The sequence below is a fragment of the Charadrius vociferus genome, unplaced genomic scaffold (genome assembly GCF_000708025.1).
Source record: "Charadrius vociferus isolate BGI_N301 unplaced genomic scaffold, ASM70802v2 scaffold385, whole genome shotgun sequence".
NCBI classification, from domain to species: Eukaryota; Metazoa; Chordata; class Aves; order Charadriiformes; family Charadriidae; genus Charadrius; species Charadrius vociferus.
The window spans coordinates 4,024,154-4,036,740 of NW_009648925.1; the positions used below are offsets into that span (position 1 = coordinate 4,024,154).

At 44.7% G+C, this 12,587-nt stretch overlaps 1 protein-coding gene across 1 annotated transcript in view; it reads left to right on the plus strand.

Annotated features, from left to right (window-relative positions):
* HSPBAP1 (HSPB (heat shock 27kDa) associated protein 1) overlaps positions 1 to 8,608 on the plus strand; it is a 47,269-nt gene extending 38,661 nt beyond the window's left edge. Inside the window, exons 6-8 of the mRNA XM_009887320.1 lie at positions 4,356 to 4,439; positions 7,715 to 7,825; positions 8,033 to 8,608. Of these exons, the coding sequence (XP_009885622.1) occupies positions 4,356 to 4,439; positions 7,715 to 7,825; positions 8,033 to 8,608 (771 nt within the window). The remainder of the gene's footprint in view (positions 1 to 4,355; positions 4,440 to 7,714; positions 7,826 to 8,032) is intronic.
* The last annotated feature ends 3,979 nt before the right edge of the window (positions 8,609 to 12,587 follow it).

The window sequence follows — 12,587 nt, forward strand, 5'->3', positions numbered from 1 at the left end:
TTGGGCTTAAAGTGGGGAATAGCAGAACAGACAGTCTCAATAACCAGGAATAAATATAATTAATACCAAAAAGAAGTGTTGTAGTAAGTCAGTAAATGCAGCAGTTCATACTTTTTAAAAGGCAATGAAATTATTGCTTATAAATATCTAATATCTAAAGGGTGGGTTGAAGGAGGATGGAGCCAGACTCTTCTCGGTGGTTCCCAGTGACAGGACGAGGGGTAATGGGCGCAAGTTGGAACATAGGAAGTTCCATTCCAACACACGGAAAAACTTCTTTACAGTTTGGGTGACAGAGCACTGGCACAGGCTGCCCAGGGAGGTTGTGGAGTCCCCTTCTCTGGAGATTTTCAAACCCCGCCTGGATGCAGTCCTGAGTAATGTGCTCTGGGCAGTCCTGCTTTAGCAGGGGAGTTGGACTAGATGATCTCTAGAGGTCCCTTCCAACTCTAAAAATTCTGTGATTCTGTGAAATGTTCCAGTTCGAAGTATATAATAAACTTTTTAAAAAGTGTTGCAATGAAAAATCTGCTTTTGTTGGAGAAGAGTTTAAGTGATTTTAGTAAAGGAGAATTCAGTTATCTGCAGCATTATACGTAGCAGATGATTGATAATTCTGTTTTGGAGAAGGGAGAAAGAATTTTCCTGTGGGAGACTACAGAGCTGGCCCCAAGTCACCCCATAGAGAAGGCAGACAGCCCAGCTCAACCTCTAGTCACCAGAACTATCGTCTCCATCACAGAAGAGGCAGAAAAGTCCAGGAGCTGAATTTACACTAGAATCAGTGATGAAAACACCACTCGGCCTGTCACACACATGGAGAACCCCGTGAGTGCCCAAAAAGTCAAGCAAACCAAAGGTGAAAGATGCCAGTTCCTAGCTTGACTTTTCCACCTCTTCCCTGAGCTTCCCTCAGTCCCTCGCCTGGGTCCCTACGGATGCGGCATGGTAACAGCCCCATTCCCTTCCCGTTCAGAGTGCTTCTCCCCGGGGCAGTGTCTGTGTTCCTGCAGTCCGTTTCCTTGGGAGCTCTGTTCCTGCAGATGGGAAGACACCAGCTCAGGAGGGAGGCAGGGTCAGGAGCACCTCCCTCGCACCAGGGCAGCCAGGCACCGCCGTGCTGGGACGGAGCACAGGCTGGGCGGGCAGCGCTCTCACAGAGTCCTCACACGGTGCCCCCACAGAGTTGACTATGCATTTTATTTTATGTTATTTTTCATTGCCAGGGTGGCAAGCAACTCTGGGATTTGCTTGGGTACCCCCACAGCCCCCCATGTTTACCTTCCCATCACACTGGCGTTCTTTGGTGCTTCCTTTTCTTGTGCATTTACCCAAATATCTTTTTCTAATAAGCAGGATTTTCTTGGTATAATATTTCACTTCAGGGTATGCTCTCTTTTTGAAGCAATTCCACCTTTGCCCTACCTTTGCACTGTATCAAGTTAATCACGTCCACTGAGAATTTAAACCTGTTCTGTTCTCTGTGCTGTACAAGTCTTCAGCATTGCTCCGCTTGCTCTCCCAACTGCTCTCTTGGTTTCTTTCCTCCCGTTACAGACCAGAATTTCATTTTATCTTTTTCTGGGATTTCTGTCCTACTTGGACTTTATCTGCTATATTTGCCTATCACTACCCTGAATATTAAAATTATCTGATTGGTTGCTGTTTAGATCAGTATCTTCCCAGCCCACAAAGTTCCATATATTCTGCGGAAAGCAGGCTAACACAAAATTATCTCTTAGCTTGGAAGAGTTTTGTCTTTTGCACTTCATGTTTTGCCTGTAAAATGTTTGCTGCATTTGTGTGTGTTTTATTTCACTGTCGTTTACTTTCACATTTCCTATTGAAATGTAATGTCAAATGGAGCTGAATCTGTGTCCCATATTCAAAAATATTGTGGAATTGATACTTGGGGGTGGTGGCGGTGGGTTTTTTTTGCTTCTAGTTTGCAAACCTAGAAGAAAGGTTTGAATCCTACTCTACTCTCTTTGCTGGGTTATTTTTTTTTTTGTCTTCTGTTAGGTCTGCTGCTCCCTGGCCAGCTCTATTTTTTGGTTTTAATTACTTTTTCCCCATTTCTTCATCTTCATTAAAGTTTTAGTCCTTTTGCTTTTTGATAATTTCAATGTTCTCGCTGACGTAAATCCTTATTTTAACTAGTGTAAGCTTGCCCAAAAATAAAGAGGGAAAGCAAGTATCTTTATGGTACCTGTTTTGCCTCCAAGTCACAGCTCTGTCACTCCTCTATAAGTTGCATCAGCAAACAGTGCCAGCTGCAGAAATACACAACTTCGCAGTTATTACCCTTAACCTGCTGGCAAGTACAACCCGATTAGTCTCTCCAAAGACCAAGTTCCTCCTCTTTGGTTTGAAAAGACTGGACTAGTTGGGGGCATTTGTATTTTCCTCCTAGCTATATCTCCTCTTTCCAAAGCAATTCTGTCTTTGCTTTGCACATGAATCACGTTGAGCCAGTGCTTTCCATTCCTAATTTCCATCTTGGTTTTTCCAGGCACCCCCTCTTACTGAAACGTTTATACACTTCCCTTAATTTGCCTCGTGCTTTCGCTCCCTTGCTACGTACTCCCTCTGCAGCATGCCCCAATTCCCTAGCGTCTTCATCCACTTCTCCAGCATGTTGCAAGCTCATTCTTGCTACCCAAGTCTCACAGTAAGGACCCCATTGTTGAAAGCAGCTGCTTACTCCAGAAGCTATGCCACCTTCTGCTGTACACCAAAATTTTCCATGTTTAGTCATTATACCCTGTCAATTGGATGGCACCCAGATTCTTTAACAGAGTGCAACGTAAGATTCCCTATAGAACAGATGAGTGGGTTTTTGTATGATTCTGCCATCAATGAAACGTGGACAAACACTTGCTAACAGATAAACCCATTGCAGCTAACACAACTGCACTTTTCATTTAAAGTGTAGGTTTCTATGATAAAAGCACCACTGAAATTTGTTCTGTGTAGAAAACATGTTTCAGCTTCAGTTTGTGTAGGGTTTCGTACAATTTTAGATGTCAGGAACAACTAATTGGTGATATTTTTTAAATAATGGCCCTCCATAGACTGACTTCCTTCTGTTTTGTATGCTGTACTGGATTAAAGTATAATTTCCAAATGTTTTTGACCCTTAGAGAGCCAATGCTTTTTTTATTTCACTTAAACTGGAATCTGTGGAGAACATTTTGTCCTGTGGCCCAAAAATGCCTCTGCTCTGACTGTCGCGTAAGTAAGCGTTTGCAGGACCAGGGCCTCAGTCATTGTTTCCTACGCAGAGATTTTCTCATTATCCGTGTTTTGATATAATGAAGCACAGGGCTATCTAGGTAGCAGAACATTCTTTTAAGTAATTTGTGTCTACCAAGAAAAAGAATTGTCTGCAATTCAGATACAGATCATTGCTTCATTTTCTCCGTTCTGAAGTGTATATTTTTATCCATCTCTGACCATTTTTATTCCCTGTCAAAACCCATCTTTTATGCTTTTCTTGATAGCTCTATGTTAATCTAATGTTCAGTAATCTGTAAAGCTCGTACTATATCATCAAAACAACATTAATGTCTTTGTACCATAAAAGCTGTGGGTTAGAATCAATTTTATGTCACAGCTATCATCCTGATATAGTTGCAAAGCTCTGATCTAAACTAGATTGTCATGATTTCTGGGATACCTTCTTTTAAAAGCCTGTCAACTAAAAGTGACAAGTTTAATACTGGTGAGTATTTACCAGAATTAAAGCTACATATTGTTAATCACCTCGATGAGCATTAAAATACCTGCTTTTTGGGGAAGCCAGCTGGCAGTTCCTGTAAAGGAACTGAGAAGTCTGCTCAGTTGGAGAGTCTACAAAAGCATTCTTGCTTGGCTGAGACTTTCTCTAAAGCCCTGCTCTACTGCTCCACCAGCTGCGCTCCCTTTGTGCAGCCAGACCTTGCTTACCTAGAACAGCTGTATGGTTACAATCCTGCTTCACGTGAGAAGGATTTTGGATGAGAGGTAGTTCCAGATCATGTCTACTTCTCATATGATAATATTGATACAATGGGAGGAGAGAGTGGGCATTTAAGTCTTGAGAAAAGGCTCTTTAGAAGAAAGAAATAAAGATCACCAACCACCCTATTCCTTGCCTCATTCTGCCTCTGCATCCCACATCACCTTAATTAATTGTTCAAGGCCAGGCTGGACATGGTCTTGGGCAACCTGGTCTAGTGGGAAGTGTCCCTGTCTATGGCAGGGGGGTTGGAACTCGATCTTCAAGGTGCCTTCCAACCTAAACCATTCTGTGAAAACACCTTATCTTTCTTCAGGCCTCTGCTAGTACCCTAATGCGATGTCTCTGATTCCAGGTCCTGCTCGTTCCAAGGCAATGGTGGCACTATGTGGAATCCATCGACCCCATCACTGTCAGCATAAACTCTTGGATTGAACTGGTATTTTCCTTTTTATGTCATGATGATGTAGCACTTCCATGTTTGCATATATTGTAAAGAGTAGGAAAACTGGCACAAGTAATCCTGTCCCAGATTTGATGACCTCATGGGACACTTTTGAGCAGCGTCAATGGTGCTTACATTTATATAGCATCTTTTATCCTGAGGATCCCAGAAACCTTTGCAGACTTGCATGTTCTAGTAGCATCACTTGTCAGCCACCGCCACTGCAAGTATGCTTTGCCAGTAGCACAGTATCCAATTCCAGGTTTTTGCTAGAGAAAGTGGGGGGAGAAAAGAAGCATCTCTAGCATGAAAACAGTGAAAAGAATATGACCCGAGGAGAGAAATTGTACCACTCAGAACTCAAGCTGCATTTCCTGCTTAGCTGCATTGAGCAGGAACTTTCGTAAGAATCAAGGCTGAAGCATTTTGCCCCTTGCCTGCCCGGTTCAGCTTGGGTGTGCTGTATTCAGAGGCTGGTGAGGAAAGAGCCCTTATAGATACAGTTTTTCCTGAAGAAACTGCCAAGGTTCCAGATCTGAAGCCCCAGTTCAGCAGAAATCACATGCAAGTTTACCTCAATCAGGTAAACAATTAAACACAAGCTAAACTTTTCATGTCCAATTTCTTATGGACTACAGCTAGCTTTGTGGTGAACAGGGGACGACAAAACAGCAGCTTCACCTCAAACACATGCTTACGTGCAAAGCTAAATTAGAATTTAAATCAGATTAATGTGATAGGAAGGGGGTGGCAGAGGATTTTTGATTTTTCATTTCACTGTGGTAGTTTTGATTTGCCTGGAGTTGGATTTTCTCAAGTACGTAATTAATTTTCTTTTCCCCAGGCTTTGATTTTTCTTGCTCATGTTAACCAGTGTGTATGGGATGGTTCCAGGGATATCATCTCAATGCTCCAGAAGGTTTTCTGATTCAAATTACTTTATCATTAATCCTAGCTTAGTATAAAAAAGACCCTTTGAAATGGCCTGTGAAAGCTGCCTCACTAAAATACTTAGTGCCTTTTTTTTTTTTTTTTTAAACCTTTATTAGACTGGAAATCTGCAGGGGAGTGAACACATGCGTTCAACTGCTGTTGAAAGACTACACGATCCATTTCTTATACCAACATCAAACCAAGCATTTGCAGAGTAGAGGAACTCACCTGGGTGTTTTCCTCATGGAGAAATCTTCCAGATGAGACTATGTATTTAGAAAGGACAGCAGGCCAACAGCCCATACTGAGTTCTTATATAGCCCTAAGTACAGTCAGGTGGTGTCAAGTGCCAGAGAAAGCACCAGAAATGTTGTAGAGCAACCATTTAAACCTGCCTTAAATTTGAGCAGCCTTTGAGGTAATTCAGAGGAACTGGCTGGGTGCCCCATGCTTGGAAAGACCCTGATGTCAACGCACACACTTGTACCCTGGGTTGTGCCTCACAAATTGTCCCCCTCTGGAGGAGCAGGTCAGGACTGGATCAGTTGGGCCAGGCTGGTAACTCCCAGGTGCCTGGGTCGTGCATTAGCTAATGGAATTTCTAGCTCTTCTTATGTGCTGCAAGAAAAAAAAAGTAGTGGAGCTAAACTCCATGACCTTTCTGGTCATAAAAGTCTTGCAGAAGTCACAAAGATCCTGTTTGGTGACAGAGCGGTAGTTGTATATGGCATCATTAGCCGAGAACTGTTTGCCAGATCTTGCTAATGAATGACACACACACTCCTCCTCCCCAAATATCAAAAGTTGCCATAAACAAGTGTAGCTATAGCAACCCCCGTGAAAGTTCCTTACAGAAATTATCCCTACAGCTGATGATGGGAGCACTGTTAGGAGTGGGGCAATCCATCCATAAAAATAAATTCTGATGTGGATGCTAAAAGACAACACTGAGAATATTGCCATTACCAAGTCAAGCAGTTCTTGCTTGCAGCTGTTACCAGCTGCTTTCATATTGACAGATGTGAACCACGCCAACATTTATAGTCCTAGTGAAACTATTAATTATATTGGCAAGACTTTAGACTAGGAGTTTAATTTGTTTTCAGCTGGTTGTGAGCTACTCAAAGTATTCCTCGCTTCCTAATATACTCTCGTGCAATCAGTATAACCCTGTTATTCAGCAGACCAGGATGAATACCAGAGTGCAACACCTTCAATAATTTCCACGTGTAGATACCAAACTCTGTGTTTTGGGGGCTTGTTATACGAGGCCATTGATACACCAAGCATCCAAGAGCACAATATGCTAAGTGCACTTCCCCCTGCTTCTATCCCAAACTCTGCTCAGGGTTTCGGGATGAATTACTTCCTTCACCACTCATAGTAGCAAGATGCATGGTTTGCTTGACATGTTCCCCATAGCCACAATTAGGTGGTTCAGGGCAGTGGGTTGACAAGGTTATGTCTTTCTTCCAAAACTTGTATGCCTAAGCATCTCAACAAAAGCAAATTCATGTATCCACTCCCAGGCACTTGTCATTGAAATAACTATGCCACCCATCTTCTTTGGAGTCTTATTGTCTCCTTCCACATAAAATAAATTCATTTAAGTAGGAAAGAAGGCTTAAAAAGATGCCATAAAATTTTGTTCTGTTACCCTAAATGAGCTAGTACCCAGCTGCACAAGGGGATGATGCAGAAAGTGAAGGCCCAGAACAAAGAACCAGTTACTAACTTAGTATTTAGTTTTGCAGGACAGCTTTCAGAGGAAACATGTTTCTCCTTCTGCCGATGTTTAAAACTGCAGCAGTATGTCAGCTGCTATTACATCATAAAATATTTCCTGAATTTCCTTAAGACTCTTTTTTGGGCCTCTGTAGCCCCCAGATAGTTGCTGCCTTGCTGTAACATCCTGTGTGTTTTAAGTACTTAAATTAGACAATACGTAGATATATAAAATTTGCTATGTACTTTCATGGTCCTTCTAGTCCTGAAGAGCTATATAAATGCATACATTAATTAAATGCTACCATTGCATTGTAATTTCAAGCACCAGATTCAATTAATGGAACACTAGTAAGGAAAAAGATTATATACACACACGAGAATCTACTTTTTGCGACGAGCAGTCCCACCAAAGCCTGTGCTGTTACTCACGTGGGGGCTGTACGCATGTGGGGGAGCATCAAAAGTCTGAAGCCTTTCACTGACTTCACATACATGAGCGTGGCTTTCAAACTAAGGCCATCCATCCAGTTCTTCCCCAGAACTTCCACGTTTCCGCAGACACCCAAGTGCTAACCTCTCTCCAAACACTTTCTGTTCCCTTGCGGCAGGATGCAGATCATGAAGCCCGTGTAGAAGAAGCAATAACTCGAATGCTGGTGTGTGCTATAAAATCAGCAGAAAATCCCAGCGATGGAGATCTCTGGCTCAATCCCACAGAGGTAAGCCCTCTCTTGCTCCCATTACAGCAACGATAACAGAATTACTGACATTTTGCTTAGCTCCCCCTGAGTCTTCCTGCTGCCTGAGAAAAAGAATTTTAAATTCCTTCCCTTCATGTAGCAAAAGTAATTCATGGAAGATGATCATGCAACACTAAATTGAAACATTTCTCCTTTTAACTGAGCGTATCCCGGGTGTTTTCTTAGGTTGAGGCAACATCCCATGAAATCAATCTTCAGTACCTGAATAAAGCAGTGTCGGCATATTTCAAGTGTCAGAAGGCACGTGTGTCGGAGCTGGCACGAGTGTCAGAGCTGGTACATCCCAGCAGCACTGGCACAGAGCAAAGGAGAGGTGTCTCGTGCAAGAGGAAGAAAAGGGAAGTTGGCTGTGAACCAGAGGGCTGCGGATTACCAAGCCATGAATTTGGCTTTTCAACACTTAAAGCAGAAGAGTTGCAGGACATACCTTTTGGGCCTCATCTTATTCAAGTTTTACCACAGTCTCAAGAAACAAGCTTGATGGGTGCGGTTGCAGTCAAAAGTGACGGTGGAGATCTTCTCCATGAAAATGAAGGAGGACATTTTGGAAAATTACACTGCACCAGGAAGCAATTGGTAATGAGTAATGACTGTGAAATGCCTGCACATCAAATGGATTCAGACGGCGGTCCAAATCCCTCACAAACAGCCCTTTCTACCAATGATTTGCTGGACTGTTTGGTTAATCCACGTGTCGTCAGTTTAGTGGCTCGGCTGCTGTTGGAGAGAACAAGAGTTTAGTGCCTGAGTACTTTATAATTTCTGAAATAAATCAAATCACAGCCTTGTTCTGGGTGTTTATGCTCAGTAATAATTGAGTGTTTCATTTCAAATAATTTTTAGGTACAGACAGGCACAGTTAATGGTTAAGTGGCAGATTGAAGTTGAGCTGAAAGAAGAGTAACTGGTTAACGATGGCTGGGAAGAGAAAGGTGTGTTTAGTCAGAGAGCTCCTCGGCATTATGAACAAAACAGAGCGTACACAGTTATAATCCCACCTTGTTGTGTGAACGGCATCTTTAAAATGTTCTACAGCGCTGAGCATCGGCTGGGGACAGCTGTGCAGCAACAAGCAGGCTCTGCATTTCAGGGAGTAACAGCGCAGGCTGTAGTTCCTTCTGGATTAAGTTTGTCAGACCTAAACTGCCGGAAGGGGGTGTGTCACGTTCTTCCAGGGGTTTCTTGATTTGCCCCCCCCCCTTTTTTTTTTTTTTTCCCCTTTTAAAATGGGCCAGCCACTGACTGAGAGCTTCAGTCTGAGCACCCTCACTGCCCCAGGAGCCGGGCAAACCAGCTCAGGTCTCACCACACCGGTGAATCCTGCAAGCGGCAGTCACTAGAAATGAATGTGGTTTAGCCGTATTGACGAGATACTGCAGGGCTTAATGCCTCACAGCGGGGGTCAGAACTGGAAAGCAAACTTAAAGACAGATGCATTTGATCTACGCCTGCGTTCAAGTAACAGACTCGATTCATCCCCACAGGCACGGGGATTGCAGTTTGCACCTTCCCGAGAGGAAGGCCCATCCCAGCAGAAATGTTATTGCTTTGGGGCTCAGGGTGGGCAACTGAAGTCCTTAAGAGGGGTACCAGAGACACTGAACCCTACACTTGCTCACAACTCTTCGCTGCCAGAGCTGGTCAGTGGCTGGAGGGCTGAAAAAAGCACTTTTGTGCTGTCCTTCAATGTTGCCCTTCCCGGGGCTGGGAAGATGCAGCGTAGCATCACTAGGGAAACAGGCATGGCTTGACAACAGACTCAGGAGGTGGTTACACAGCAGAGGGGGCTAAGAGTGGGAGAAAGTAGACTGACTTACTGTGGACTGCAGCCCTTGACCACGTTTAAAGTATAATTGTGAATAAGTGATCAGTTGACCACTTTGGAAATAGGAAGTTCAAATAAACCTAACCTCAGCCAAGAGGTACTGCACTCGCTGCTGCATCTACTTCCTTCCACAAAATAGCGTAAGTTCCATCACAAAGCTGTAGGAGGGAGTGAGACAAAAGCCCTTAGCAAGAAATTGGCCTTCAGCTGGTTCAGAAACACTCGAAGCTGGGAGACAAAAGGCCATCGGGAAGGTGCTGTTATGATTTAAAGCCAGATGAGCACAGTTCCCCTCTCTAAGGAACAAAACAAAGCAGTTAAGACTTCCTAGCCTCTGTCCTACTCTTTACCATAACAATCAAAATTTAATGACTTTTTTCCTTTTGGTTGTAAGTGTTTGCTTTACAAGACCATCCTTTCTTCAAAGCATAGCAGCCCTTGGATTTGTTTTTGAAGGCTGGGTTGTCCTTTCATTAAAAGGTTGTGGAACTTGGAAATATAGGGGAGAAGGTGAGTTAACACTGAAGCTGTGCATGGAGGCTTGAAAAAATGGAAAGAAAGCTGCTGAGATCTTCTGGGATGCTCTCGCCTCCTCCAATTTCTGTCTGCAGTGGCAACAGTGAACAGCATTTGCCATAGCTGTAGCTTCAGAGGGGTTCTTCTGGGATAACTCCTGTGAAGCCATTGCTTTCAAAACTTACCGTTGCTCATGTCTACTAGCACCTACAAAACAGTTCCTATCATTAACCTGTTTCCACATTCATAGCCCTGCACCACCAGCCGTTTCCTGCTCTTTCCTTCGCCTGACGCCTATTTCTTGCTAAATACACGAAGCTCGTGCTGGTTTCACAAATAGCACCTTCCAGCAATTTGTAGTTGAAAATCCACAATGGCAAAGGTGCTTTCTCTCTGCTTTTATACAGAATGGCAGGGCCCTGATGGATGATGGGAAGTGCTCTACATACACACCAACAGGTCAGAAATCCAGAAAACCTTGCCATTTAAAACCCCACCACTCCCCCCCAAAACCAACCAACCACAACCTAATAGACTTGGGAAAGGGTTAAACTGAAAAGGCTCGAAGGTTCACATTTAACAAGCACAGAAACCTTATCGCGATGGGCCTTTTTGGGTGCTGTTACTTCAGCTCCTGGGTGGTGCTGGGAAGGAGGGACAGAACAAAGTGGTGCGTGTGGGCTGCTGGAGTCCTTGGCTGTGAAAGCGGCTGTGAGTTCATAGCTGGGGCTGTATTAGCTGCCTTTGACCCAGAGCGTGCAGTTCCAAATGTCCTGCTCTGCCCCCACAATTGGGCCGGGGCCCTGACGACACCTGTGCTTTCAGCAGCGACCCGCAGGCGAGGTGCGATTCTCAGCAGCATCTGAGGAAATCCACTTTTCCTGTTTTAATACACCAAACCGCCCCAACGGGGTCGCACCACTGTGACAACACCAGAATTTAACAAAAAGTCCCGCTGATAGAGGTCACGTTTGTGCATTGGCACTGCTGTGCCAAAAAGATTAAAAATTAGTTAGGAATCATCTCAATCACATCTGCTGTCTTCAGCGATTCACCAGGCTGCGAGGGAGCAGATCTGTAGAATGTGGCAGCCCCATTTCGATGCGTGGGGACACCTCACCGTCCCGCTGCTGGGCTTTGCCTCCTGTCCCAGGCTGACCGGAGGGGCTGGGACCAGTCAGGGATCACTGCTGCTGGGAACACGTGCGCTGGGGAAGGAAGGGTTGCAAATTCTTCATTTTAATTCACTGAGCGAAAATAGTCTTGCCGTAAAAAAAGCTTTTATATCTAGAACGAGTACAGGCAGTGAAGCGGAGGAGGATAGCAACACCGCCTTCCAGTCCCCAAAATGTGAACTTAGCTTAATCTTTCCTCCCAAGGCAGAGATCACTTTAACATAGCCCCCACGATACCTACACTGAACATTTCCTCTCTTTGCATTCAGGGCTGTCCTTGAAAATGCTCACTCACGTTTCAGAGGTTTTTGCAGGACTTTCCTTCATGGGCAGAGGCTCTGGTGCCGTGTCGGAGGAGCCGTCTGGGGCTTAGCACGGGAGCAGCCATTCTCACAAGGCTGAAGCACGTGTGTTCAGAGCCACCATCGCTCACTCGCCCCTCTGAACAAACACCCTCTGTCAGGGAAAGTCGCAGTTTATGCCTGTCCAGGTTCAGCCTGTGATTTAAGGGCCAGGCTGCGGCCAGAAGCCATTAGCGAAGGGGACAGGGAAGAGAGCGAGCGAGCCTGTTTAGGATGCCAGGCAAAAGCACCAGAAGGGCTTTGTGTCTCAGAGGCGCAATATAAAATCTCAGTCATACACTCAGCACCCAGGGGTAGAGAGAGAAATGACCACAAATTCAGAAAGTCACGTATAGCAAATGGCTCGCACACCAATAACAGAAATTTATGGCTCTGACCCGTTTCGCAGGATACCGAATGCTGTGATTTCTGACACTGTTTCTAAATTCATGGCCACTGCGTGGAGAAGCTCAGACAAGTTTCTACATATTCATAGCGTTAAAAATAAATGATTTCTGACCTCTCCTGTGACAGCCTGGCTTGATGAAGAGCAGGAACCCAGCACATAGCCCTCCACAACCACTAAGAGAAAACTTTCTTTCCCCCCTAAGAAAGAGTATTTCCCACTCGCTGTCAGCAGTGGGCATGGCAACAGTTGAGACTGTGGCCTGCAGCCATCACCAGGGTGGTCACAGCGTCAACGTGCTTGTCATCCCCGCTTTAGCTGAGTGACAATAAGAGATTGCCACTGCACGGGTCCAGCCCAGGGGTCAGTCCAGGCAGCGGGCCGGGCCAGTGTGTTCGTGTCCCCACACACGTCCAGGCCATTCCTCCTGCCTGATGGAAACCCTGGGTCTTCCCTG